Here is a 27,104-nt window from a genome sequence, read left to right as displayed (position 1 = left end):
GTTGTTGTGTGTCAGCGCAACATGTCGAAGGCCAGATGGATGCGAGGCCTTGCTGTGATCGACGACGTCTGTTTTGTGCTTAGCACGGTGGACTTCAAGTGCAGTAATATTGAGGTTGCGTAGAGGCCTTGGGTGCAGGGAAGCAGTCAGATTAAGCCCACGGAAGTCAGATATAGACGTCGACTTAGTGTTCCCGAAGGCGCGACGACCCGCGGGACTTCCTCGAGCGCGAAGGAAACGCCCAGGGTTCCTCCGAGTCACTAAACAACAACAAAAAAATTTTACGTCTCCCGCCCGATGGCCGCCCTCACGGCGTCGACGTAGAAGGGCGCGCGGGGCACGAACTCCGCGTCGCCCGCCGCGATGCGCGCGAGCGCGTCGTCCGCGTCGACGAGGACGAGCTCGCCGACCTCGCCCGCGCCGACGCGGAAGACGGCGTCCGCGAGCGCCGCGCCCGGCGACCCGAAGGCGTCGGCGGCGTCGGGCCCCCAGGGCAGGACGAAGACGTCGCAGATCTCGAAGTCGTCGTAGGGCCCGTGCGCCGCCGTGGACCCCGACGACGGGTTCGCGCCGGCGAACGCGTGGACGAGGCCGTCGAGCGCGGGCCGCCGCAGGCCGAGCTCCTCCGCGAGCTCCTTGAGCGCCGTGTCCCGCGCGCCGTCGTCCCCCGAGACGTGGCCGGCGCAGGCGACGTCGAGCTTGCCCGGGTTCGTGTCCTTGAGCGCGCTCCGCCGCTGGAGGAGGAGCGTCGAGCCCTCGTAGATCCAGACGTCGACGCAGCGGTGCCAGTCGCCGTCGCGGTGCACGTCGCGGCGCGGCTTGAGCCGCGAGCGCGCGATCGCCGCGTTCTCCGCGGCGGTGAGCGGCCGCGCCGTCGCCGGCGGCGCCGCGAACGTCCGGAAGAGCTCGCCGCCGTCCTGGCCGCCGGCGCCCGCGGCGCGCTCCTCGAAGATCGTGCCGACGGGCGCCGTCGCGACGCGGCCGCCCGAGAGGCCGCGGCCCAGCGCGGGATCGAGGCGCGCGGCGTCGCCCCCGGCGGCGGCGGCGACGAGGACCCGCGCGCAGAGCGACCGCGCGCCCATGAGCGCTGTGTTTGCGCGCGCAAAGCCTGGCAAGTCGAGAGGCGCTCTCAGCAGAGGCGGCGCATCGAGAGGCTGCCCATCGAGGTTCTCAACTTGAACGCAAGGTCGATCTCAAGGGCCGCAAACGTCCGGGGGCTGCCCCTCTCAAAACCGGCGCAGACCCTCTTCAAAAACCGGTTTGCGGTCGCGCCGCGTCGCTGCAGCAGGACCATGGCGCTGACGAAGCGGAAGGTCAAGGGCGAGCGGCGGCGGCGGCGGTGGCAGAACTTCCGGCGGCGGCGGCGCCTGCTGGGCTTCGACGACGTGCCGGCCGTGGAGCGGCCGCGCCTGTCGACGCGGCCGACGCCCGTCGTGCTGTCGCTGCGCGAGGTCGACGGCTGGAGCGTGCCGCGGGCGCTGCGCGAGCGCGTCGGCGGCGGGCGGCGCGAGCTGCGCTGCGCGCTGAGCCTGAGCTTCTTCGACGCCGCGAGCCGGCGCTTCTTCGGCGGCACGTGGATGGGCGCGGCGACCGAGGCCGCGGGCAGCGGGTCCCTCAAGGTGAAATGCTGCGAGCTCGTGCACTGGTGCACGCGCGTCGACGACGAGGCCTGCGTCGCCGTGCTCGAGCTCGTGGCCTGCGAGGTCGACCCGGCGACGGGGCGGACCGTCGCGCAGTACGGCTGCGGCTGGAGCTACCTGCGGCTCTTCGGGCCAAACGGCGCGCTGCGCGTCGACGCGTCCGACGAGAACCCGGCGCTCCTGGCCCAGGGCGGGGGCGCCTACGAGACGCTGCCCGTCTACGACGGCACGCCGCGGCGCCTCGTCGCGGCCGCGGCGAAGCTCGGCGTGTCGCGGACGCGGCCGCGCGGCGACGGCGGCGACGACGGCGACCTCGCGCTGGCGGCGGGCGCGTCGGAGATCCGGGGCTGCGGCATCGTCTACCGCGCGCGGCGCCACGACGGCCTGCTGCGGTGCGCGCACCTCGTCGGCGAGGACGAGGTCGTCGCCGTCGACGATCTCGTGCCGGGCCTCGCGCCCTGGGGCGCCGTCGCCGACAAGGCCTCCAGGGGCGGCCGCCCCGCGGGGCGCCACCTCGAGCTCCCGCCGGCGGGCCGGTCCGTGAGCGGCCGGCGGCCCATGCTCGGCGCGGTGGTCGTCGAGGCGTCGCGCGCGTCGGGCGCCGAGGCGTGGCACCTCGCGCCGAATTTGAAGCCCAGGCTCGCGACGGAGCACGTGCTCGTGCTCGAGGAGCTGCGCGTCAAGGTCGAGGACCGGGGGCGCCTCGAGCAGGCGCTGCTCAACTACGTCGGCTTCCAACAAACTAAAACCGCGGCCGGCGGCCAGACCGTCGAGAAGCGCGAGAAGATCGTCGGCCGGCGCCTCGCCGTGGGGCTCCACAACGGCCGCGCGCTGACGCTGCGCCGCACGGAGCCGACGGGGTTTACGTACGTGGACCTGGACCGCGCGGACGGCGACGTTTTGGCCGCGGCGGAGGGCGCGCGCGTCGTGCTCCCGGGCTACTGCAAGCACGCGCTCTTCGCCGTCGTCGTCAGGGCAGCACAAGAGAGCGAAATTCCCAACTTCAAAGGCTCCGATCTCGGCCATTTTCCACTCGTTTCGGCTGATTTTTGGACGAGCGATCATCTCTCGGAACGGTCTCGAAGCGTGGATGTGTTTTTCGTAACGCGCGCGCGCGCGCGGAACACTCACGTTGAAGCGACGTTGAATCACTCTTGTGCTGCCCAGGTCGTCGTCGCGCTCGAGTACGAGGTGCGCCCGCTCCAGCGCGTGCCCGTGCTCTCCGGCGGCGCGGCGGCGCCGCAGACGTTCCGCGTGTGCCTCGGGCTCCAGGGCTACGTGCCCTTCGACGGCAAGCGGTTGCGGCTGCGCACGGGCCGCGACGCCAAGTACGTCGAGGTCGCGCTCGCCGTCGACGACACGTGCCGCGAGGTCTCGAGCCACTTCGTCTGGCCGCCGCCGCCCGACGGCGGGTCCGCGGCGGCCGCGGCGTCGCGCGGCGACTTCGACGCGGCGACGCTCCAGCGCTTCGCCGGCGGCAAGCTCGTGGGCTTCGACCTCAGCGCCGTCGACGGCAAGGCCGCGAAGCGCGGCGACGACGCGGAGCTCGCCGACGAGACGCCCGACCGCGCGTCCGACGCGAGCTCCGACGAGACCGTCGCGGACGACGAGGAGCTCGGCGACGACGACGACGACCCGGGCTCCGACAGCTCCGCGGACTCGACGCCCCGGCGCAGGCCGAAGAAGCGCCGGCCCCGGAAGAAGGCCGAGAGCTCGAGCGAGTCCGAGCCCGACTCGCCCCCGAAATCCGTCGTGAGCGGCGACAGCCGCCGGTCGCGCCTGTTCGACGACCGCGACCGGCGGCGGCGCCTCCGCTCCGCGGACGACGACGACGACGCGCGGTCCGCGGCCCTCGACGACGAGGGCGACCGCTGGCGCCGCGCGAAGCCCCGGGGCGGGGCCAACTCCATGCTCGCGTCGCTTCTGGGCGCGCCGCTCCACCGCAGCGGCGCGCCGGGCGCGCCGCCGACGGCGCCGCCGGCGCTCGGCGCGACGCTGACGACGGCCGTCGGCGGGCCGCGCGCGTCCGCGGAGGACCTGAGCCGCGCGGCGCGCGCGAAGCTCGCGCGGAACGGCTACCCGACCGTCGTCCTCGACGACGCGCGCGCGCTCGTCCCCGGCGACGCGAGCCTCGAGGCGCTGGGCCGCGGCGGGCCCCGCTACGACCTGGCCCTGGAGGCGTCGGATCCGCTGAGCTTGCACGAGGTCACGATCCAGTTCGCGGCCTTTCGCGGCGCGACGCCGACGTCCGCCCTGCCCAAGGCCCTCTACTTCACGTACCAGTTCTACAACCTGCCGCCGACGCGCACGGAGCGGCTGCGCCTCCTGCGCGCGGCCGCGGACCGCGGGCCCCTGGACCGCGGCGCGCTCGAGGCGCCGAACGACGCCGCGCGGCTCCTGGCGCGCGACTCGGGCTCGGGCGGCCGCCGGAGCCGCCACGCGGCCGACGACGAGCCGCCGCTGATCTTGAAGTACGCCGTCGACACGTCCGCGTCCATGCCCAACGAGGGCCGCGTCTTCGCGGAGTACCTGGCCCTCAAGGCGCTCTACGTCGACGTCTGGGACGCGGACTCGCGCCTCCACGTCGGCACGTGCTGCGTGCCCCTCGACAAGTTGCTGCGCCAGCGGTCGCCCGTCGCGAAGCTCGCGGCGGAGCACGCCGTCGTCGCGCCCTTCGGGCTCGTCGACGAGGGCTCCTACGGCACGATGAACGAGAACTTCGCGACGCCGGCGTCCGTCGGGGGCCGCGGCGGCGCGGCCGCGGACGCGGCGTCCGCCGGCGTGTCCGGCGCGGTCGTCGGCCACGTGCAGATCGTGTGCTGCAACTACGGCGAGGAGGGCAAGGGGAGTCTGACGACGAAGAAGGCCGACGACGAGCGGCCCCTGAAGGACGCGCTGGGCCGGAGCCTGGACTGGCGGAAGGCGTCGTCGAACCGCGGCGGCTCGAAGGACCTCGCGACGATCTACGGCGGCGTCGACGCCGCGCGCGGCGGCGACGACGCGCTCCGGCGGTCCTACGACGGCGGCAAGAAGGGCCCGCGGCGCCGGCCGGGCCACCGCGTGCGCGCGCGGCCCCTCGCGGAGTCGAACCCGGAGCTCGGCGCGCTCCTCGAGTCGCGCGACCGCCGCGGCGGCCTCTTCGCCGAGGCGCGCGGCCGGAGCGCCAGGGACGGGCCCGCGGTGTCGGCGGACAGCAACGCGGTCACCTACGACGAGGTGCTCATGATGGTGCGCCGCTTCCGCGACGACCGGGGCCGCGTGCAGTACCGGGGCCCGCTGCTGAGCCTCCTCGAGGCGCCGAACCTCAAGGCCCTCGAGGCGCAGCTCATCCGCGTGTTGACCAAGGCCGAGGCCAAGGGCACGACGCTCGAGCGGGCCTTCGCCTACTTCGACCAGGACCACGGCGGCACGATCTCCGTCGTCGAGCTCGAGGACGCGCTCCGCGCGCTGGGCTGCTTCCGGGGCGCGAACTCGGGAGGCGTCGTGCTCCTGCTCAAGCGCTTCGACGAGAACGGCGACGGCGTCATCAGCCTCGACGAGTTCCTCGCCTTCGTGCGCCAGCGGCAGCGCGAGTACAAGGAGCGTAAAGGGCTCCTGGAGCGGAAGCCCGTCGCGAACGAGGCCGCGCTCCTCGAGGCGCGCGTCAAGGCCATCTTCCTCAAGGCCGAGGAGCTCGGCGTCTCCGTCGTCGACGCGTTCAACGAGTTCGACGCCGACGGCAACGGCCAGCTCACGGTCGGCGAGTTCGGCGACGCGCTGAGGTCGCTCGGCACGTTCAGCGACCTCAAGCCCCGGGAGGTCAAGGCCTTCTTCGACCACCGCGACCGGGACGGCAACGGCACGCTCGAGCTCGAGGAGCTCTTCGCGCTCATGGGCCGCGACTACGCGGACCACCTCGTGCTCAAGCTGTCGCGGATCTTGGACGGCGTCGAGCGCAAGGGCACGATGATCGCGGACTGCTTCGCGGCCTGGGACGCGGACGGCGGCGGCTCCTTGAGCCGCGGCGAGCTGACCCGGGGCCTCCGGAGCCTGGGCATCTTCAACCACATGAAGCCCCGGGACGTGGAGAAGCTTTTGGACAAGCTCGACGACGACAAGTCGGGCGACATCGACATCAAGGAGTTCTACCTCTTCGCGAAGCGCGACTACGGCGCGTTCGTCGAGGCGCGCGTACGCGCGGTGCTCCGCGTCGCCGAGGCGAAGCACGGCGTGCCCCTGGACGCGGCGTTCCGCGAGTGGGACAAGGACGGCGGCCGGTCCATCTCCCTCGACGAGCTCCGCCGCGGCCTCGACGAGCTCGGCGTCTTCAAGGGCGTCGACGAGGGCGACATCAAGAAGCTCCTCAAGAAGCTCGACGACGACGACTCCGGCGAGATCAACATGGCCGAGTTCCTGGGCTTCGCGGGCTGCGACTACAGCGCCGTGCTCGCGCGGCGGCTCCGCGCGATCCTGCTCAACGCGGAGGAGCGCGGCACCACTCTAGAAGCCGCCTTCGCGGAGTGGGACAAGGACGGCGGCGGCACCATCGACCACGCGGAGCTCAAGGCCGGCCTGAAGGCGCTGGGCACCTTCGCGGACATGTCCGGCGACGGCCGCGACGACCAGGCGGACGTCGACAAGCTCGTGCGCTACTTCGACCGCGACGGCGACGGGTCCATCTCCGTGCGGGAGCTGCTCCGCTTCATGGGCCGCGACCCCATCTCGTCCATCGAGGCGAAGCTCCGCCAGATCGTCCACGCGTCCGGCATCGGCGCGGACGAGGCCTTCAAGCACTTCGACAAGGACGGCGACGGGTCCATCACGCGCGACGAGCTCGCCGAGGGCTTGCGGGAGCTGCCGGGCCTCGAGGACATCACGAACGCCGAGGCCGCGGCGCTCGCCAAGCTCTACGACGCGAACGGCGACGACGAGATCCAGCTCGACGAGTTCACGCGGCAGCTCGGCGCGTCCGCGGCCGTCGGCGACGCGGAGCGCCTCGTGCTCGGCGCGCTGCGCGCGGCCGTGCTGAAGCTGCGGGGCGAGGCCACGGGCCGCCGCGCGCTCGAGGACGCGCTCCAGCGCCGCGCGAGCCGCGCGGGCGTCGTCGACGACGCCGCGCTCGAGCGCGCGCTCGCGGACGTCGGCGTCGAGGGCGCCGTCGACGCCGCGACGCGGAAGCTCCTCCTCGGCCGCTTCGACGCGGGCGGCGGCGCGTCCGTCGGCGCGCTCGTCAAGTTCGCGAAGCGCGGGGGCGTGGGCACGCCCGACGAGATCGCGCGCGATCTGGGCGAGCCGTCCGCGAGCCCGACGGAGGCGAGCACGCGGCCGCCCGACGCCGCGGCGGCGCTCGAGGACCCGGCCTGCGCGAAGCTCGCGGAGCTGCTCCTGACCTTCGAGGCGTCGGGGGCGGACCTCGCCGTCGCGTTCAAGAAGCTCGACCCCGACGGCTCCGGCGACATCGAGGCCGTGGAGCTCTTCGAGGGCCTGCGCGGCCTCGGCGACGCGTTTGCCGATTTCACGTTGGCGGACGCGCGGCGCGTCGTCAAGGCGCTCGACGCGGACCGGAGCAACAGCATCGACCTCACGGAATTGCGGGCCTTCGCGCTCGCGGCGAGGCACGCGAAAGACGAGCCCGACGAGGACCCCAAGAGCCCCACGGGCGACGGCGCCCAGGACAAGGTCGGCGACCTCTTCCTCGCCTTCCAGGACGGCGGCGGCGATCTGCGGGACGCCTTCGCGCGGCTCGACGCGGACGGCTCGGGCAGCATCGACGCGGGCGAGCTCTACGAGGGCCTCAAGGGCCTGGGCCCCGTCTTCGACGACCTCACGCGCGACGACGCGAAGCGGCTCGTGCGCGTCATCGACACGGACGGCAACGGCGGCGTCGAGCTCCGGGAGATCGAGGACTTTGCGCGCGAGTTCCGCGCGAAGAAGACGGGCGGCCGCCCGGCCGCGGAGAAACGGGGCGACCGCATCGACGAGACCGCGAAGACGCTCCGCGCCGTGCTCGCCAAGGCCGCGCGGTCCGGCGCGAAGTTGAAGGACGCGTTCGCGGCCTTCGACCGCGACGGCAGCGGCAAGCTGAGCGCCCGGGAGCTGCACAAGGCGCTCAAGCACGTCGGCGGCGACGACCTCTTCCGCGACGTCACGCGCAAGGACGTCGAGGCCCTCGTGCGGCGCGAGTTCGACGACGACGGCGACGCGGAGGTCGACATCGGCGAGTTCGTGGCCTTCGCGACGAAGCCGATCGACGACGCGCCGCGGACGCCCGGCGGGCGCCGCGAGTCCGCGGAGCTCGTGCGCGAGAAGCTGCGGGCCATCCTGCTGCGCACGGAGCAGATGGGCACGTCCCTGAAGTCCGTCTTCCGCGCGCTCGACGACGACGGCAGCGGCGCGCTCTCCGTCAAGGAGCTGCTGCGGGGCCTCCGCAAGCTCGGCGTCTTCCAGGAGCTCGACGCCGACGACGTCGAGAAGCTCGTGCGCAGCGACTTGGACCGCGACGGCAACGACGCCGTCGAGCTCGACGAGTTCCTCGCCTTCTGCCGCGACGCGCCCGGGACCGGCGGGAACGTCGTCGACGACGAGGACGCGGACCTGGAGATCGTGTCGCGGAACTACGAATTCAGCCTCGACCCGGACACGCGCTGCGTCGAGAAGAAGCTGCGCCGGGCCGCGCGCGAGCTCGCGGGCCGCGGCGGCGACGTCCGCCTGCTGCTGGACCAGTACGACGTCGAGGGCGTCGGGTCCGTGATCCGCAGCGACTTCGTGCAGGTGCTCATGCAGCTGGGCCTGAGCCTCGTGGACGGCGGCGGCCCGCCGCGCGGCGACGTCGACGACGCGCCGACGCGCGCGGACGCGCTCCGCGAGCGCCAGCTCGCGCAGCTCGCGCGCGTCCGTGGCGGCGGGCCCGGCCCGGCGAACGCGCGGCGCCTGCTGCGGACGCGCCAGTCGCGGGGCGACGACGACGACGCGCGCCTCGTCGACGAGTGGGACGACCTGAAGATGGTCGAGTGGTACCGCGAGGGCTCGAAGCGCGACATGGTGAGGGGCATGCTCGCCAAGTCCATGCTCGTCACCGTGCCCATCTACCCGACCTTTGGGACGACGGCCTGGTTCGAGGTCGAGATCCACAACCCCTTCTCCCGGGCCGAGCGCTTCACCGTGGATATTTCCGCGAAGGAGCGCGAGCTCCGCCTCGTGACGTCGAGCGAGGAGTGGGCCCACCTCCGGCGCCACGTGCCCGCGGCCTTCGGGACGACGGGCGAGGGCGCCGTCGAGGCGGACATGATCGACGCGTCGGGCCCGCCGGGGTCGCCGCCGGTCGTGCTGCTCATGGCGCACGAGACGATCCGCGTGCCCTTCGCGTTCCTCACGCTCGAGCCGCCGAGCCACGAGCTCAAGTGGGGCGCGCCGAAGCACCGGGACCGGGGCGAGTCCAAGGAGGAGTCCAAGGACGCGTCCGAGGACCCGGCGCGCGTCGTGCCCGTGCGTTTTGTGGCCGCGGGCGGCTACGTCGTCGCGGCCGTCGAGGTCGAGGCTAGGCCGCGCGCGTGCGTCGTCGACCGCACGTTCCGCTTCTACCAGAGCGAGGGCGAGATCCTCAAGCGCTGCGTGCGCGTGCTGCCGCCGGCGCCGGCGCCGCTCGACAACGAGGCGGCCGTCGGCGGCTGGGCGGCCGCGCTCGCGGCGCCGCCGGACCGCGACGGCCGGTCCATGTACGTCCACTGCGTGTCCACCTGTGCGCAAATCAAATCTTCAACCCGACTTCAATGTGCGCGTATTCGAATGTTTTGACACGAGCACTTCCGCTGTGCTTCGAGAACTCGCTGAGAGCAATCGATTCGTCCAAAAATCAGCCGAATCGACTTCGATTTGACCGAGCTAGAGAATTCTGAAGTTTGGCCCCGACGTCCCAGCTCACTGGTTGATTTGCACACAGGTGTCCACGGGGCGCGGCGACGCGTCCGACGTGTCCATCCAGTGGCGCGAGGCGCCGGACTGCCCCGGGGCCCACGAGGTGCTGCTCAAATACGCGAGGGTCGGCGCGTTCCCGAGCGTCGGCGAGTTTTATGTTCTCGTCTTCCGAGACCGCTTCTGCGCGAAGCTCGCGGAGCTCTGGCACTGCGTCGTCCACAGCCGGCTCCGCGCGGACCTCAACGGCGTCGCGGGCCAGGCCGCGGGCGTCGAATTGGTCGTGCGCGGCGACCGGACGCCGCGCGTCGTCAAGGCCTACGCGGCCGTCGCGGGCGGCGCGGGCGGGTCCACGGGCGACGCGACCTTCGACCCGCCGGACGAGTTCCGCCTCGTGCCCCACGCGCACAACAAGTTCGCGGTGCACTACCGCGCGCGCGACGCGGGCGCGAAGCGCGTCCACGTCCACCTGGTCGACGCGGACACGAAGGAGCTCGTCGCGGCGTGGTTGCTCACGGCGGTCAGCAGCGCGCCGACGATCACGAAGACTTACGATGTTTGTTGCGCCGTGTCTTTCGTTGTTTTTTCGTCTGCTTACGTTCTTTCCTCCATAGGTCGAGCTCCCGATCGGCAAGGCCATCACGAAGCGCATTCCCTACCGGAACCCGTGGAACAAGCCCAAGTCGTTCGCGCTCGTGTCGTCCGACGAGTCGATCCTGCGACCGCGCGACGGCGCGGGCAAGATCACGATCCCGCCCAACGGCGTCGACTACCTGCGGCTCTACTTCCCCGCTGTGGAGCGCCGCGGCATGATGCAGTGCTTCCTCTACGTCAACTCCGAGTTCGACCAGTCCGAGGAAGTGTTCCTGCTCCGCTTGTTAGTCGCATAACGTTCGGTCTCGAATCTCCCCGGGGGTGGCGGCTAGTAAATCTATAGTACAAAGTGGGCGGGCATGTCCCAGGGCGGCAGGTCCGCGACGGAGGCGGGCGACCGCGCCGCGGCCTTGCCGTTGTCCGCGAGGCCCGAGGCGAAGGCGCGCGCGAGCACCGCGGCGACGGTCTCCGGCGCGGCGCCGGGGAGGTCGTCGCCCTCGGCGTCGCAGGCCCGCACGTCGAACGAGATCGCCACGTCGCCCGTCCGCAGGTCCGCGTCGAGCTGCGCGCCCACGTGCAGGTGCGCGCCGTCGTCGTCGAAGGGGCGGCGGAGCAGCGCCGTCACCATCGTCGCGTCGCAGACCACGACGCGGTCGTCGACGATGTGGACCTCGTCGACGCGGCTGTCGACGCTCCAGCAGACGACGTCGACGACGCGGTCGCCGGCGACGACGCTCAGGTCGACGGTCAGCGCGTCGATGGAGTCGAGGAAGATCGCCGACGCCGTCGGCAGGTCCCGCGACGCGACGAGGTCCCGGATGACGCGCCGCTTCTCGTCGCGGCGCGCGGGGCCGTACTCCTCGGAGAGCGGGTGGACGACGTCGAAGTCGAGCCACGTCGACGTCGCGTCGCGGAGCGACGGAAGCTCGCGCGCGTGCCACGCCTTCGAGAAACGGTAGTGCCTCCCGTTGACGCCGAGCACGACGAGGAAGTCGTCTTCCGGGAACGACGGGAACGCGCGGTCGCCTACCGAGCACGACGGTGACGATTTCCCACCCCAAATCTCTCGAAAATCGTCACGGCCACGGGACGCTGGCGGTCGCCGCCGCGCCGCAGGTCCAGCGCCGCGTCGAGGTCCCGGGCCGTCCGCGCGGCGGGGCCGGCGAAGAAGTCGCACGGGCCGCGCTTCCGGAGCAGGCGCGAGAACGCGCGCCGCTGAATCCACGTCAGCTCGGCACCGTCGGCGAGCGAGCCGTCGCCGGGGACGAGGCGCCGGTCGACCGCGAAGGGGCCGAAGTCGTAGCGCAGGAGGCGCTCCGTGAGCTCCTCCCAGGAGCGCGACAGGGCGCGGACGTTCCAGGCTAATTCGGTGCCGCACACGAACGAGGCGATGTGCCCTTGGAGCTCCGGCGGTAGCAGCGACATTGGGGGCTGTTCCAACTCCATGGGGACGGCGGCGGGCGCTGTGGCGGGCGTAAAACGTCGTTGTTCGGGGTCCATCAGCACGTTTGCGCCGGCCGCGGACGCCTCGATTTCAACGTCGACCTCATCGAAGCGCCACTACTAGTAGCGTCGTTGTCGCGCGTAGTTGTCGCACTCGACGCGCAACGATGCACCGCGCCGTGCTGTCCGTGCGCGGCGGCGACGCGGCGAAGCTCATCCACAGCCTGACGACGAACAACGTCACGGCGTGGATGGAGTCGGCGACCCCCGGCCTCGCCGCGGCCTTCCTCAACACCAAGGGCCGCGTGCTCGCCGACGCCGTGCTCTGGCGCGACGGCGCCGAGGACATCCTCGTCGACTGCCCGGCGTCGGCGGCGAAGGCGCTCCTGCGGCACCTCAAGATGTACAAGCTGCGGTCCGACGTGAAGCTCAAGGCGCGCGACGACCTCGCGGTCGCGACGTTCGCGTCGCCCGACGCGGCGGCGGCGGCCGTCGCCGCGGGCGACGTCGTCGCCGGCGGCGCGGACCCGCGGACGGCGCTCCTCGGCGGGCGCTGCGTCGCGGCCGCGGGCGCGGCGCCGGGCGAGCCCGCGGGCGCTTACGCGGCGCGGCGCCTCGCGCTGGGCGTCGCCGAGGGCGCCGAAGTCGTCGGCAGGATCCCCCTGAACTGCAACCTCGACGCGCTCCGGTACGTCGCCTTCGACAAGGGCTGCTACCTCGGCCAGGAGCTCACGGCGCGCGCCAAGTTCCGCGGCGAGGTCCGGCGGCGGCTCATGCCGGTCGCGCTCCAGGACGCCGCGTCCGCCGTGCTCCACAACGCCGCGCGCGCGCTGCCGCCCGCGGAGCCCGTGCCCGACGCGCCCATCGTGGGCGCGCTCCCCGCGGCGGGCGCGAAGCTCCTCGCGGCGGGCAAGGCCGTCGGCGAGGTCGTCGCCGTCGACGGCGCGTCGACGGTGGCCGTCGCCATGCTCAAGCTCGATTTTGCCCTCTCGGGGGACATCCTCGACGTCGACGTCGAGGGCACGGAGCTCAAGGCGAGCCCCTTCGTGCCCGCGTGGTGGCCCGACGAGCTCCTCCCCGAAGGGGACTAACTTGCGGCCGGGACGTCGGCCGGGTTACTAGTCCGACTCGGACTCAGGCAAAAGCGTCGCGTCGGGAAGAGATGATTAGTCGCGGCCGTACTCGGGGAGCTCGCTGTTCCAGCAGGGCGTCCGGAAGTGGAGGTAGGACATGACGAGGCTCATGAGGCCCGCGAGGCAGATGCCGACGCTCGCGACGTTGACCCAGACTTCCTGGACCTTGTCCTCATTGGGCTGGCCGGGGAAGACCATGCGTTTGCCGCGGTTCGGCAGCGCGCGCCAGCACGTCGCGTAGAACTCGATCGTGATCCCGAGGAGCGCGACGAAGCAGCCGGCCTCGACGGCGACGCCCGCGACCTTGGCGCGCCACGTGTCGTGCTCCGCGTAGGCCCGCCGGTAGACGACGAAGGCCGCGAGGATCTTGACGAGGATGATGGGGATGAGCAGGCCGTAGGTCGCCGTCCCGTTGCGCTTGCAGGACTCGAGCCACCTGGGCAGCAAAAGGGTGCGAAATTCCCAACTTCAAAGGCTCCTATCTCGGTCGTTTTCCGCTCGTTTCGGCTGATTTTTGGACGAGCGATCATCTCTCGGAGCGCTCTCGAAGCGTAGGTGCTGTTTCCGAAACGCGCGCGCGCGGAACACTCACGTTGAAGCGACGTTGAATCACCCTTTTGCTGCCCTGCGAGCCACGGGTAGTCGTAGAACGTCGTCTCCTCGTTCGGGAGCGACTCGTCCCAGGCGTAGAAGTCGCCCTCGCCCCCCGGTTTTTTGTGGACGAAGCCGTTGAGGCCTGCGATTGCCGTTTCCGTGCCTATCGCTCGAAACAACGCGGGACGCCGCGGCCGCGCCGACGCGGATCTCGCCGCTGCTAGCCTGGATGACGGCGAGGTTGAAGTCTTTGACGACCTCCGGGTCGTCGTCGCCGGCCATGAGCGCGGCGAAGAGCGCGATGAAGTTGACGATGGTGCAGAAGAGGATGACGCCGTAGGTCTGGCCGCGGCGGTCGTCGTACCACGGCGTCGCGCCCATCGCGCCAAAGTCGGGAAACTTCTTCCGATACACGCAGACGTGGACGAAGCAGGCCGTGCAGGGCACGCAGACGAGGAGGGCGAAGCCGATGGCCGCGGCGAATTCGAACCAGAGCGGCACGTTGTAGCTGCTTCTTTTGTCGTAACCGCCCGCGTCCGTCGGCGGCTTCGTCGGCGTCGGCGCGTCCGTCGGCGTCGGCCGTTCCGTCGGCGTGGGCGTGGGCTTCCGCGTCGCGCCCGCGGCCGCCGGGGCGTCGGAGGCGGAGAGGGTCGGGGGAAGCGTGGGGGGGTTCGTCGGGGAGAGCGACGGCGGCGATGTTGTCGGTGATGCGGTGGGCGCTTTCGTCGGCGAGGGCGTCGGGGCAAAAGTTATTGTTGGAGCGAAGCTTTCGGGGATCCCATCGAAGTCGAACTGGGCGAGGATCGAGGCCGGAACCCACCCGACCGCGACGCACCAGAGGATCGAAACGCGGCAACGCATCGTCTGGGTCTTGTGGCGTTTCCTGGCGAGCCTCCTCGCGGCAGACGCCTCGGCAGGCGAGCGCGCCGCCGATTTCTACCCTCCTTCGCGTTGGTCTTCAGACCAAACAGTATCCGCATCGACCCCCAATCAACGTTGCGCGCCCGCACGAGGTGATTCTCGAGATCGAGATGACCCTGGGTCCACCACAACACATTTTAGAGGCGGTTGTCGACGGAGACGTGGACACGGTTCGCGCATGGCTCACGTCAGACGCTCGTGACCTCAATGAAAGCTTCCCGTACGGAGATAGGCTATCCCCCGACGACGACCACCCGGAACTGTTTAAGGCACGCGGTACTCTTCTGCACGCCGCCGTCGACCCACTTGCCTTTACTCCCGATGGAGATCGGCGCGCTATGGTGAACCTGCTCTTGGCAAACGGCGCCGACGTAGAGGCGGTCGACGAAAGCGGGTTAACTCCGCTACACTACTCCGCGCACTTGGGTGACCTTCGCATGGTTGCTATGCTAGTCGAACGCGCGGGCGCTGACATCAATGCTCGAGACCAGGACGGTTGTACACCGCTCCTGTCAGCCATATTTCCAGACAAATCTCCGGACAAGTTCGAGCTCGTGCGCTTCTTGGTCATCCACGGCGCGGAACTTTTTTTACAGCAGCCGGTTTCGAATTCAGCAAGTCCGCGCCTTACACCCTTTCTCGATGTTGTGGCTAACGCGCGCGCCGGCAAAGCTGACCACATCGCCGACTGGCTCGCTAAAATCAGTGCCGCAGGGTCCTGGCGCCGATACCTCCGAGCGCCGCGACTAGCACTCGTATCTCTGCGAGCGCTCTGCGCGCGCGGCCGCGCGGCCCCGCCGGCCGTCAAACTCCGGACAATCAGCGCGGAGTCGTTGATATTCGAGCGTCTCTTTCCTGTGCCGCCTTCAAAGTTCAAGCCCGCTCCCCGTGCGCTCCCGGATGAGGTATTTTGGCACGTGCTCTCATTCTGGCGCACGAATCGCGACGACGAGTCCAAGTCGGAGGAAGTCGTCGTCGACGAGCTACGAGGCCGCGCGCCGCCCGGCTCTTTCTATGCAGTGACCCTTGGGCATTCGGAAATGGCTCAGATTAACATCCTGTCCATCAATTTCGCATGGATTACGAAGAGCGCCCCTGGGTATGCACTGCGTGTCTCTCGGGCCCCCGAGTCCATCCCTCTCAACGTCGGTGACATTATTTGCTGCTTTGGGTCGCTGGAAGTATTTGGCCGCCCTCTCTCCGAAATAGAGCGCGAAGTCCAGACTGCGCTATCCACTCCCCGCATCAGGCTACGGCTCTACCGGCCTTCCGCTGGCGTGGACGGGGCGCCAGCTGCGCGTGCTTGCGAGCTCGCGCGTCGAGCCGCCACTCCATTCTTCAATCTGGCGCACGAAGTCGAAGAGCCGGCGACTTGATCCGCGCGATAGCAAGTAAAAAGAACCCATCGTTACGACCCCCCCGCGAACGCGGGCGTCCAGATGGCGACCCTGGCGAGCTTGTCCCCGAGGAAGGCCTGGTCGTCGGCGCCGCCGCGCCGGCAGCCCGTGAAGGCGAAGGTCAGGGACGCGACGCGCATGGCGTCGCCGTCGTCGGCGAAGGTGGAGGCCACGTGCGCGACGACGGGCCACTCGGCGTCGTCGGGCGGGCGGTCCGCGTCCGGGAGCGGGTGCATGGGCACGAACGCGTCGCGGGACGCGGGGCCGCCCGGGAGGCCGAGGCGGCGGACGGCGACGACGGCGACGGCGCCGCAGGGCGACCAGGCCCAGACCCGCGCGAAGAGGTCGAGGTACGAGCCCCACAACGCGCTCCGCGACACGGGCGCGCAGCCGTCCGTCGCGACGTGGAGCCGGCCCCAGTAGTAGGCCCCCGGCGTGCCGGCGATGAAGGACTTGTCGTCATCAAACGCGTCCGTGGCCCAGGCCCCGAGCACGCGCGCCGCCGACGACGCGACGACGTGGTCCGGGTCCGCGGGGCTGTCGCGCCAGTCCTGCGCGAGGATCTCGACGACGAAGAGCGCCGGCGCGGCCGGCGCGGTCCGCGCGGCGCAGGCCACGTAGCGCAGGCGCGACAGCAGGTTCCGCCAGAGCGACCCGCTCTCGCGCGACATGTCCTCGAGCCGCGGGAAGTCGCAGACGACGCCGTCGCCCGCGAAGCGGCGGAGCGCGTGGTCGGCGCGGACCGCGAGCGCCGCCCGGACCGCGGCGCGCGGCGCGACGCCCGCGGCCGCGCGCAGGCCGGGCACGGCGAAGGCGTAGCCGGCGGCGGCCCAGCGCGCGCCGCGCCGGCCCGTCCGCTCGAGGCGGAAGAGGCCGCGCCAGCCGACGAAGCCGAGGATCTTGGCGGCGACCTCGGCGCTGAATCGGGGAAAGAGGCGGCCCGTCGCCGCCTCCGCCGCGAAGGCCGTCGCCGACGCCTCGGCAGTCGCGTCGACGGGCCGCGGCGCGTTCGGCTGCTGGAAGGCGGCGCGGGCCAACTTCAACGCCACGACGCTGTGCGTGAGGTCGAAGTCGACGCTCCAGAGGCTCGTCAGCGCGTCCATCATGCTCGACGAGGGCAGCGACATGGTTTTTTTTCGTCAGCAGAGCGTTGTTGTTGGCGCTCCTGAGTCGAAGCTCATGCCGACGCTCTCCATCGTTTGCGGGAGAAGGTCAATGGTGAAGGCCGATCAGCCGGCCGCGCGAGCCGCGGCGAGCGCCTGCGCCGTCCGTCGCGACAGGTGCCGCGACGGAGGCTCTCGGCAGAGGGGGGGGAATTGTGGCCGAGTCTCGTCGCAAGCCGCGCCGCCGCCGCCAAAAAAAAAGGCAGCAGACATCGGTGGTTACTTGGTGATGGCGGTTATCCCGGTAGCCCGGCGGAGCGCCGGGCGCCCGAGGGGCGCGGGGGGGAGAGCGTCCCCGGGACTTTGGCGAGTCGGGGCGACGTTCCGCGGCTCGGCGGGGCCGCTTAGGCCTCGTCGAGCGCGGCGACGCCGGGGAGGACCTTGCCCTCGAGGAGCTCGAGCGACGCGCCGCCGCCCGTGGAGATGTGGGACATCTTGTCCGCGAGGCCCGCCTTCTCGACGGCCGCGACGGAGTCGCCGCCGCCGATGATGGTGACGCAGCCCTTCTCCGTGAGCTCCGCGAGCGTGTCGCAGATGGCGAACGTGCCCTTGGCGAACGCGTCGATCTCGAAGACGCCCATGGGGCCGTTCCAGATGACGGTCTTGCAGTCCGCGAGCTTCTCCTGGATCTCCTTCGTCGCCTTGGGGCCGTTGTCGAGGCCCATCCAGCCGTCGGGGATGGAGTCCTGGTCGACGACCTGCGTGTTGGCCTCGGCGTCGAACTTGTCGGCGACGAGGATCTCCGAGGGGAAGATGAGCTCGCAGCCCTTCTCCTCCGCGAGCTTCATGGCGGCCTTGGCCGTGTCGAGGAAGTCGTCCTCGACGAGGGACGAGCCAACGGGCTTGCCCATGGCCTTGAGGAACGTGAAGGTCATGCCGCCGCCGATGATGACCTTGTCGCACTTGTTGATGAGGGACTCGAGGACCGTGATCTTCGAGGACACCTTGGAGCCGCCGACGATGGCGGCAAGGGGGCGCACGGGCTCGTCGACGGCGCCCGCGAGGTACTTGAGCTCCTTGGCGAGGAGGTAGCCCGACACGGAGGGCGAGAGGAACTTGGTCACGCCCTCGGTGGACGCGTGCGCGCGGTGGGCCGTGCCGAAGGCGTCGTTGACGAAGAGGTCGAAGGGCGCCGCGAGCTTCTCGACGAAGGCCGCCTCGTTCTTCTCCTCCTCCTTGTAGAAGCGCGTGTTCTCGAGGAGCATGGCCTCGCCCTCGCCGAGGGAGCCGACCATGGCGGCGACCTCGTCGCCGATGCAGTCGGGGGCCATCTTCACGTCCTTGCCGAGGCACTCGGCCATGCGCGCCGACACGGGGCCGAGCGAGAACTTGTCCTCGGGGCCGTCCTTGGGGCGGCCGAGGTGCGAGCACATGGCGACGGACGCGCCCTTCTCGAGGAGGTACTTGACCGTGGGCACGGACGCGCGGATGCGCGTGTCGTCGCCGATGACGCCGTCCTTGAGCGGCACGTTGAGGTCGCAGCGGATGAGCACCTTCTTGCCCTTGAGGTCCGCCTCCGACATGTCGGCGACGGACTTCTTGGCGTCGAGCTCGACCATGCGGCCGGCGCGGGCGGCGCCGGGCGCCACGAAGGCGTCGGCCACGGAGAGGGCGAGGGCGAGGATGGCGAGCTTCATCTGCGATTGGGGGGCGCGGTCGGTCGGACGTCTCGGGGTTCAAGGTCGGGCGTCGCGCGCGCGGGCCGCGGGATCGGGAGCGCGGGTTGCGCAGCGACGGTGGTAGCGCGTCCGGGGAGGTCGCGGGGCGTGCGGGGAGGTGCGGCGGGGAGGATGGGGCAGGGTTTCATTGGCAATGGCTGTCGGCGAGCTTGGATCCACTCGCGGACCGGCCGCGCAAAGTCCGGGCGTCGACGCCCGTCTTTTCTTGCAAAATTGCGAAGCAGGGCCATGGGAGGTGCCGCGGGGAGGGTGCGGGCGGGTGGCGCGGGTTCTGGCGGGTCGGAATGGGGCAGCGACGAACCTTGGGTTGGTCGTAGGTCAGTGCGAGGACGTGGAGATCGAGCTCGCGAAGTCAACATAAATCCTGGGAGGCGTGGGCCTTGCGTGGCGGCCCAAAAGACCCCCGGCGAACGTTTCGACAATGCCCCCGCTACCGTCTCTCCTTAAGATCCCCCAGCGTCAGCCCCCGCGCCGCTACCGCCTTCCCCAAGCTCCGCTGCGGCGGTTCGGGGTAGTTCTCGTTCGCGGCGTGGCCGAAGGACACGTAGAACAAGCACCGGGTCGCCTCGAAACAGGGCCCGCCCGCGTGGTGCAGCCGCGAATCGTACAACGACGCGTCGCCCTCCTCCAACAGCGCCAGCAAACTCGGCTGCCCGGCGCAGTACGACGTGATCGCGCGCTCCGGGCTCACGGGATCGACGAGCGCCGCGTCCATCGCGTCGTGCTTTTCCCTTGTCGCCGTGCCCGGTAAAAACCGCGTCGGCCCGAGCTCCGGGGGGATGTCCTGCAAGGCCACAAAGCAGGTGAACAGCACGGGCTCGTCGGTCCACTGCGTGTCGGCGTGCACCGGTTGCGGCGCCGCGCCGGGCTCCGCGACGATCGCCGCGCATTCCCGCAGCGGCGCGTCCAGACCGCCGCAGAGCTCCTCGAAGGCGTCGCCGACGGGTCCGTTCAATAATTCGCCAACGACCGCCGCGACGGTCGCGTCCTCGGGATCGAGGAAGACGTCCCAGCGCGTCTGCCGGTCGTCCGCCGCGGTGTCGTCGCGCGGGCCGAGGATGTTGCCGAAGCCGCCGTCGCCCGCGTCGCGCGTCGCCAACACGAGGGGCCGCAGCGCCGACGTTTTCGTCGCGTCGACGGCCTTTTCGAGCATGGCGACGTTGCCGCGGCCGGCGCCCCGCACGGTCTCCGCGAGCGGCTCGGCGGTCGGCAGCAGCTGGTACACGTCCCCGAACTCCTCGAAGGCGTCCTGCTGCGCCCAGGCCGCGGCCGCGGACCCGGACACGACGCGCGCGCGCCAGACGTTCGTGAACGCGCGCCATTCCAGACGCAGGCGCTCGTCGCCGGCGCAGTCGCCCTCGAGGTACTCGTCGACGGACGGGCGGTCCGGCCGCGCGAGAAAGGTTTCGTAGGCTTTCCGCGACGCTGGCGACGCGTCGACCAGAAACGCCTCGACGAGGCCGAGCGTCGCCGGCGAGTCGTCCGCGGCGGTGGTCTGCTGCTCCGCTTTGCCCAGGAGGTGTTCGATGAAATTGAGGCGGAGCGGCGCGACGCGCTGGTTGCGGTTAGGAGCGGTCCACGCCGCGGTCTGTCGCAGCAGCAGCAGCGCTGCGGCGACGGCGCGGCGCGGTCTTTGACGCATGCTCACAGGACGCATGCGCCGCGCACATGCACGCATGCTTGCGGGACGCATGAGTGTATGAGAGCACGGCATCATCATGGTTGAGGCCAACGCTGCCGCCGGCAATCCTAGCGCTGCCCGTAACGAGCGCGGGCCCATCGACCGCCGCAGCGTCGTCGCGCCGCGCCGCGCCGGCGCGCGACGCACGAGACGATGATGGGCGAGGATTTCACGGAGGAGGACCTCGACGCCGGCGACGTGCTCGAGGACGCCGACGACGGGGACGAGAACGGGCGCGAGCGCGAGGACAGCATCGATTTGGCGGACCTCAAGCCCATGGACGCCTTCCTCATGAAGATGGAGGATTTGGTGACGGAGATGGAGCGGCGCCACCTGCACCCGAAGGGCTTCTTCAACGACGACGCGAAGGAGCTCCAGAAGTACTTCGACCAGGAGCACTTCAAGGAGCTCGAGAAGATCAAGGAGGAGCGGCGCGAGCAGCGGCAGCGGAGCCGCATGAAGGCCCAGCTCCAGAAGAAGCGGCTCCAGCTGGAAAAGCAGCTGCGGGAGGAGCAGGACGCCGTCGCCAACGACCCCCAGATCGAGGCCTGGCTGTCCGTCGTGCGGAGCGATCAGACGCGGCCGTCCGCGCGCATCGGCGTCAACTCCGTCACCGCGAGGGCGTTGGCCAAGGCCATGTGGAACAACAAGTCGCTGACGTCCCTGGACCTGAGCCGCAACGACCTCTCCGACTTCGCCGGCGCGCAGATCGGCCGCATGCTCAAGCGGAACGCGGCGCTGGTGAAGCTCGAGCTCAACGAGAACCGGCTCGGCCCGCGCGCGTGCCACGCCTTCGGCGAGGCGCTTCATACCAATGGCACCCTCAAGACCCTGAGTCTGGAGTCGAACCCGCTGACGAACGAGTCGACGGACCAGACGGGCGTCGTGGCTCTGGCGCAGGCGCTCTCGTCGAACGCGTCGCTGACGCTGCTCAACCTGTGGCGCTGCGACCTGGGGACGACGGCGGGCGCCGAGCTCGCCAAGGCGCTGCACCTGAACTCGTCGATCATCAACCTGGACGTGGGCAACAACGGCGTCTTGGTCGCGGACAAGCGGCGCATCGCCGACAAGGTCGACGCGAACAAGAAGGAGACGCGGGCCATCGCGCTCCAGAACCACGCCTTCCAGGAGCAGCTCCGCAAGGAGGCCGCCGGGCGCCAGGCCATCGCCGACGAGGAGCAGAAGGCGCGCGAGCTCGAGGAGTGGATGGACGCGCAGAAGGACCTCCGCGCGGCGGAGCGCATGGCCGAGGCGGACGCGGAGCGCGAGAAACGGCGCGAGGAGGAGCGCGTCAAGGCCGAGGCCGAGCGCGTCGCCCGCGAGGAGAAAAAGGCCAAGGAGGAGGCCGCGAAGAAGAAGAAGGGCAAGAAGGGCAAGAAGGGCAAGAAGTGAGGGGTCCGTCGTAAGTGCGACCTTTCGAGCGCTCGGCGGGGGGCGCTGCGGTACCCGGCCACCCTAGCTTAGACGCGCGGACGCGACGACGGGGTAGCCGCCGTCGCCGTCGTCGCCGAGCATGCGCAACAGGTCCAGCGCTTCGAAAGAGTACACCTCCGCGGCCAGCGGCGCGTCGAGGGGCGCCCAGATCGCGCGGTCGATCTTCGGGCGCTTCGGCTTTGGCTTCGCGCCCCTCCTCGGCCGCCACTTGGACGTCTTCGCGAGCGTCACGTGCGGGGCGAAGTCGGGCTGCCCCGCGTGGCCCGCGGCCGTCAGCGCGGCCCCGGCCGCCGCCGCGACGGCCGCCAGCGCGCCGCCGGACGCGTCGTCGCAGCGCGCGAAGAGCACGTTAGAGCCGAAGGCGCCGAGGCCGCCGAACCGGACGGGCACGCGGTCGGCGCCCGCGGCGGCGGCCGCCGCGCGCAGCGCGGCCACGGCCGCGTCGAGCTCCGCCGCGGCGCCGTCGGCGCCGGCCTCCGTGAGCGGCAGGGCCAGCAGGCCCAGCGTGAGGTGCAGCTTCTGGCGCTTGATGAGGCAACTCCGGAGCTCGGGACACGCGGCGACGACCTCCGCTTGCACGGCCTCGGCCGCGGCGCCGAGGAAGTCCGGCGCCACGCGCAGCGCGAAGAAGTGCGTGTAGGCGGGCCGGGTGGCCTTGGGCGCTGGCGGTTTCGCAAGACGTGCAACCGTGGTTTGGGGCAGCCTCACTGCATTTGGTTGCTGCGGCAGCAGAAACGGCGCGTATTTTAACGCTACGACGCTGCCCAGCTCCTCAGCCATGCAAAGGACGAATAGAATCGATCAAAGCGCCAGCGTTAGTGTCCTTAGGCGCCGATTTTGGCGCCCATTGCGAGCTTCAACACTGCAAGTTACCTGCAACACTGTGGTTAACCCAAAATCAGACTATTCGAGGGACGGACGGCCGCCAGCGCATGGAAGACAGCTGAAGATCCGCGCAATGGAGATGAACCCGGCGACGCTCCTGTGGCTCCCCGACGACCTCGCGCACCTCATCATCGAGCACGTCGACGGCTTCGACCTCGCGCGGCTGAGCCAGACCTGCGGCCGGTGCCTCGCGGCGCACGCGGACGAGCAGGCCTGGGAGAGCGTCGTGCGCGCGCGCTGGTTCGACCGGCGCTGGCTCGGCCAGCGGCGGGGCCTGACGCGCGCGGCGAGCGCCGTCTCCGTGCGCCAGTGCGGCGCGGCGACGTGGGCGCGCGCGTACCGGGAGCTCGCGCGGCGGCAGTTCGCGCCGCGGACGTGGCTCACCCCCCGTCACGCGAAGATTGTGGCGCGCAGGAGGGTGGGGTCGGCGGCGGCCTGGGCGACGGTGGCGCACACGGCGGACTGCCGCACGGTCGGCGCATCGGGCCAGGGGAGCAGCGCGCCCGCGATCGACCTGCGCGTGCTCGTGCAGAACGTCGGCGCGGAGGCCGTGTGCTTCGACCCGGCGCGCATCGCCGTGACCTGGCTGGCGTGCGTCGACGAGGCGGGGCGCGTCGCGCCGCGGCCCTGCGAGATCCTCTTCGCCGAGATCTTCGCGCGCGGCCACGAGCGGCGCGACGCGCGGCGGCGCCCGGGCGTTGAGACGCTCGGCGTCCTCACCTGGGCCGCGGCCATCGTCCGCGTCGCCGTGCCGGACTGCTACTACGAGGGCGACTTCCTCGAGCGCGCCGTCGAGCTCCGCGTGCCCTTCGTCGAGACCGGCTCGCCGCGCCACGCGCTCTCGGCGCGCGAGAGCCGGCTCCTGCTCGAGACGGGCTCCGCGGCGCCGCAGCTCCTCACGATGCCCTTCGTCGGCCCGGAGCACGTCCACCGCTGGTACACGGAGCTCCCGGGCGGCTGCGTCGTCCTCGCCACGGGGCTCTGATTTTGCGAGCCACTTCCTAAAAAGAGTTACTTCAAAGTTCGGCCCGCTTTTTGCTCGCCGCACTCACGCATGTCTAAAAGAAGAGTTACTTCGGCCCGCGCCGACCGCCGCCTCGCTGGATGGGCGACGTCGCCGGCGCGGTGCCCGGCCGTCGGAGCTCCGCGGTCCCCGGCCGCGGCAGGGGCGTGCCCGACGACGCGCCCGGCCGCGGCAGGGGCGCGCCGCGCGACGACGCGGTCCCCGGCCGCGGCACCGTGCGCATGGACGCGAGGGACGTGGGCCGCGAGACGCCTACGTACGCCGACGGTTCGCGGTTTCCCCGCCCAAAGTCCCTCGGAGCCGCGGGGACACCGCGGCGCGCCGCTCGCCGTCCCCGGCCGCGACTCCGTCGACAGCGTCGGCACGCTCAGCGACTTCTCGGCGCGCTGCTCGCGCTCCCAGGCCTCGAGCGCGTCCATGCGCGACTTCGTGCGCGCGGTCAGGGGCACGTCGAAGCCCTCGATCTCCAGGCGGTTCGGCTTCTTCGGCGCCGGCGCCGGCGCGCCGCCGCCGCCGCCGCCGTCGCCGTCGAGGGCCGCGTCGAGGTTCGCGGCCGTCGCCTCGACGCCCTTGGGCGCCTCGGGCGGCGGCCCCGCGGCGAGCACGACCTCGGGCCGCGCCCGCGCCGCGGGGCTGAGGAGCCCCATGAGGTCGAAGATCCAGTAGTCCGCCTGGCCCGCGAGGTCCTTGGCCGCGGCGTAGGGCCCCACGAGGATCGCCGCCGCGAAGCCCGCGTTCCGCGCGGCGAGGAGGTCGCTCGCGGAGTCGCCGACCATCGCGCACCGGTTCGGCGGCGCCCCGAGGGCCCCCGCGGCGCGGAAGAGCATGGACGGCCCGGGCTTGGCGCCGAAGCCGGAGTCCGCGGCGACGACCGTCGCGAAGGCCGACGTGAGGCCCAGCCTATCGAGCCTGTGCCGAATTCAACCACTGGTTTGGGTGGTCCTGACCAAACTTCAGAATTCTCTAGCTCGGTCAAATCGAAGTCGATTCGGCTGATTTTTGGACGAATCGATCGCTCTCGTCGAGTTCTCGAAGCACAGCCGAAAGCCTCGCGTCGAAACGGTCGCATATACTCACATTGAAGTCGAGTTGAAGATTTGAATTCCACACAGTATCGAGCTGGCGCTTCGTCGGCCGCTCCTCGTCGTTCGTCGCCACGGCCAGCGGCAGGCCCGCCTCGCGGAGGTACCCGAGCAGCTCCCCCGCGCGGGGCGCCAGCGCCGCCCGCTCGCAGGCGCCGTCGGCCATGGCGTCGACGAGGGCGCGGCCCTGGCCGTACGTGTGCGCGTCGAGCCGCGCGGCGAGCCTCGCGTTCGACTCGTGGACGGCCGCGGCGCCGGGCCGGCACTTGCGGTGCCGCAGGTCGTAGCCGAGCTCGTCGGCGATGGCCTGCTGCCGCGCGAGGTCCCCGACGGCGGCCTTGCGGATGGCCGCGAAGATCGCCGGGTCCCAGGTCTCGGCGAAGTCGAGCAGCGTGCCGTCCTTGTCGAAGACGATGCCCTGGAAGCGGCTGCACAGCGGCATGGACTCGTCGAAATCGAGGTCCACATCGTCGTCGTCGCCGCCGTGGAAGTCGTAGTAGGAGGCCATTGTCTATGCCTGAGCTAGCAAGCCATCTCGTTGTGGCAATTCCAAAGTTCAAATTACAGTGCATGATGCAGTTCTGGGGGCTGCCTCGAGTTCGAGCCGCGAACCACCTCGCCTAGGTTCGTCAACGAGAAGCACGTTACCAGTCGTCGACGTCGACGGGCACGTGCGCGTGGCGCCAGCAGGAGCCGCAGCGGCCCTGGCACGCGCCCCAGCAGTCGAACTCGTATCTCACGAGGAGCCGGGCGTCCTTCGCGACGGCGCGCCGCAGGAGCTCGCCCCGCCTGGTCGACCCCGGCATGGTGCCCTTGAGGCGGCCGAGCACGCGGCTCACCGCGGCGGGGCCGCGCTCGCGGAGCGGGTCGACGACGGGGTTGGGGCGCGCCTTCATGCGGAGGATCGCCGGAGCGCGCACGACCATCTCACCAACCACAGCTCGCGAGTGGCCGAGCGAGACGAGGTAGCGCAGCGCGCCGCGGAGGACTCGCGGGTAAATGACCGGCGGAGCCTCCTCGAACGTCGACGGGACGGCGTAGTGGTCGACGAGCTTCGGCACCGCGAAGGCCTTCTTCAGCACCTTGGCGCGCGTCTTCGCGTCGTCGATGTACGGCGCCAGCTCGCGGGCGGCCTCGTCGAGGCGGCGCTTCCAGCGTTTCCGCGCGGCGGCGTCGGCGAGGCTGTCCGTCCATTTCGCGCCAAAATGCACCAGCGCGGCGCCGCCGAGGACGAATGCGATGCACAGCAAGGTGTAGGCGACCGTGTACAGGACCGAACGCAGCAACCACCACACGAGGCGCAGCACATCCATCATTGCTGCATGAGTGGGCAGCCCTCGGCAGCGATGCACAAAAGCTAGCAGCCAACCACAGCCAAGGAATCAGCAATGGAGGTTTACGCCGGAGGGTCGCGCTGGACTCGAGCCTCGAACGCGCAGGTCGGGGCAGCCGGAAACGCCCAGCCCATCACTCTATTAGCATCGATGTTGACGCCATCGAGCCGGAATCGAGCGGCGCGGCGCAGCAGTTCGCTAGCTGCCTCACCCGCAGCGTCGCGCCGTTCAGATCCGCGACCGCTGAAGACGCAACCCGCAGAACCGGACTCGCGCGCTGCCACAGCCGCGGATTCACGCGCCGCCACACGCAGAGCCACCGCGCGCTGCCACGGCCGCAACAACCGGCGGAGCCGCAAATTTGCCACAAGCACTAAAACGGGGATGTCGTCGCACCTCGTCCACGAGCCGACCGACGACGCCTTCGACCTCGACGCCGGGCCCGTGACGCTCGAGGCGGCGACGGAGCCCAAGGAGCGGCCCGGCTGGCTCGACGCGGACTCGGTGTCGCCGGCGCTCGGCCGCGACAAGGCCTTGGTCGCGCGCATGCTCGCCATGGAGCACCAGATCATGGCGGCGCTGCCCGACTATAACGTGGCGAGCTCGCGGTGCGGCGCCCTGCGGCGGACCATCTTCGCGCCGCCGCTGGCCGCGCTGCGCCGCGCGCTCCGGGACCGGTCGCTGTCGATCGCCGACGCGGCGTGGTTCCTCGCCGCGCCGTCGCGGGGCGCCGCGGCGCAGTGGCCCGAGGTGCTCCGGCGCCTCCTCGCGGGCGACGCCGACGACGACGACGACGACGAGGCGCCCAAGCTGTTCCGCTGCTGCGCGGGGCTGCTCGCGCTCGCGCATTGCGGCGACGGCGCGTTCGCGGTGCCCTTCGCCGCGGCGGGCGGCCGCGGCGCCCTCGAGGCCGTCGTTTTGGACCGCGGCGCCGAGCCGGGGGTCAAGGCCGACTGCGGGGCCGCGCTGGCGGCGCTCGGGCCGACGCTCGAGTTCGCGGCGCTCGAGCGGTCCATGGAGGCGTCGCTCGCGACCGCGGACGCGCCCGCGGCGGAGGCGGCGGACTCGGACTCGGTCGACTCCGAGGACGCGACGTGGAACCGCGTCCACTCGCCGACGAAGGCGGCCGCGCGGCCGCCCGCGGACGACGCGCTCGCCGCCGTTCTGCGCTCCGCGAAGCTCGAGGCCTTCGCTTCCAAGTTCGCCGAGG

General features: G+C 70.9%; 5 protein-coding genes across 5 annotated transcripts; 3 read left to right on the top strand and 2 right to left on the bottom strand.

Moving 5' to 3' along the window:
- Window positions 1–4,865: 4,865 nt before the first annotated feature.
- On the top strand, window positions 4,866–8,445 carry AURANDRAFT_53149 (hypothetical protein; the record flags this gene model as incomplete). The annotated part of the gene is made up of 2 exons (XM_009037631.1): window positions 4,866–5,537; window positions 7,656–8,445. Coding segments are annotated over 2 exons (1,461 nt in total), but the record flags the coding sequence as incomplete, so codon positions are not given.
- Window positions 8,446–11,734: 3,289 nt separating this feature from the next.
- AURANDRAFT_63050 (hypothetical protein) lies at window positions 11,735–12,658 on the top strand (the record flags this gene model as incomplete). Its single annotated transcript, XM_009037632.1, has 1 exon — window positions 11,735–12,658. One exon carries the CDS (start codon window positions 11,735–11,737, stop codon window positions 12,656–12,658), a length of 924 nt encoding a protein of 307 aa, XP_009035880.1.
- A 2,965-nt stretch (window positions 12,659–15,623) lies between these two features.
- Window positions 15,624–19,607, bottom strand: AURANDRAFT_71305 (hypothetical protein; the record flags this gene model as incomplete). The annotated part of the gene is made up of 3 exons (XM_009037269.1): window positions 15,624–16,628; window positions 17,156–18,412; window positions 18,933–19,607. 3 exons carry the CDS (start codon window positions 19,605–19,607, stop codon window positions 15,624–15,626), a joined length of 2,937 nt encoding a protein of 978 aa, XP_009035517.1.
- Window positions 19,608–20,288: 681 nt separating this feature from the next.
- AURANDRAFT_63048 (hypothetical protein) lies at window positions 20,289–23,439 on the top strand (the record flags this gene model as incomplete). Its single annotated transcript, XM_009037633.1, has 3 exons — window positions 20,289–21,523; window positions 21,660–22,047; window positions 22,513–23,439. 3 exons carry the CDS (start codon window positions 20,289–20,291, stop codon window positions 23,437–23,439), a joined length of 2,550 nt encoding a protein of 849 aa, XP_009035881.1.
- Window positions 23,440–25,204: 1,765 nt separating this feature from the next.
- AURANDRAFT_63047 (hypothetical protein) lies at window positions 25,205–25,876 on the bottom strand (the record flags this gene model as incomplete). The annotated part of the gene is made up of 1 exon (XM_009037268.1): window positions 25,205–25,876. One exon carries the CDS (start codon window positions 25,874–25,876, stop codon window positions 25,205–25,207), a length of 672 nt encoding a protein of 223 aa, XP_009035516.1.
- Window positions 25,877–27,104: the final 1,228 nt, after the last annotated feature.

The sequence above is a fragment of the Aureococcus anophagefferens genome, assembly GCF_000186865.1.
Source record: "Aureococcus anophagefferens unplaced genomic scaffold AURANscaffold_6, whole genome shotgun sequence".
Classification (NCBI taxonomy): domain Eukaryota; class Pelagophyceae; order Pelagomonadales; family Pelagomonadaceae; genus Aureococcus; species Aureococcus anophagefferens.
This window is presented reverse-complemented; position numbering and strand designations above follow the sequence as displayed.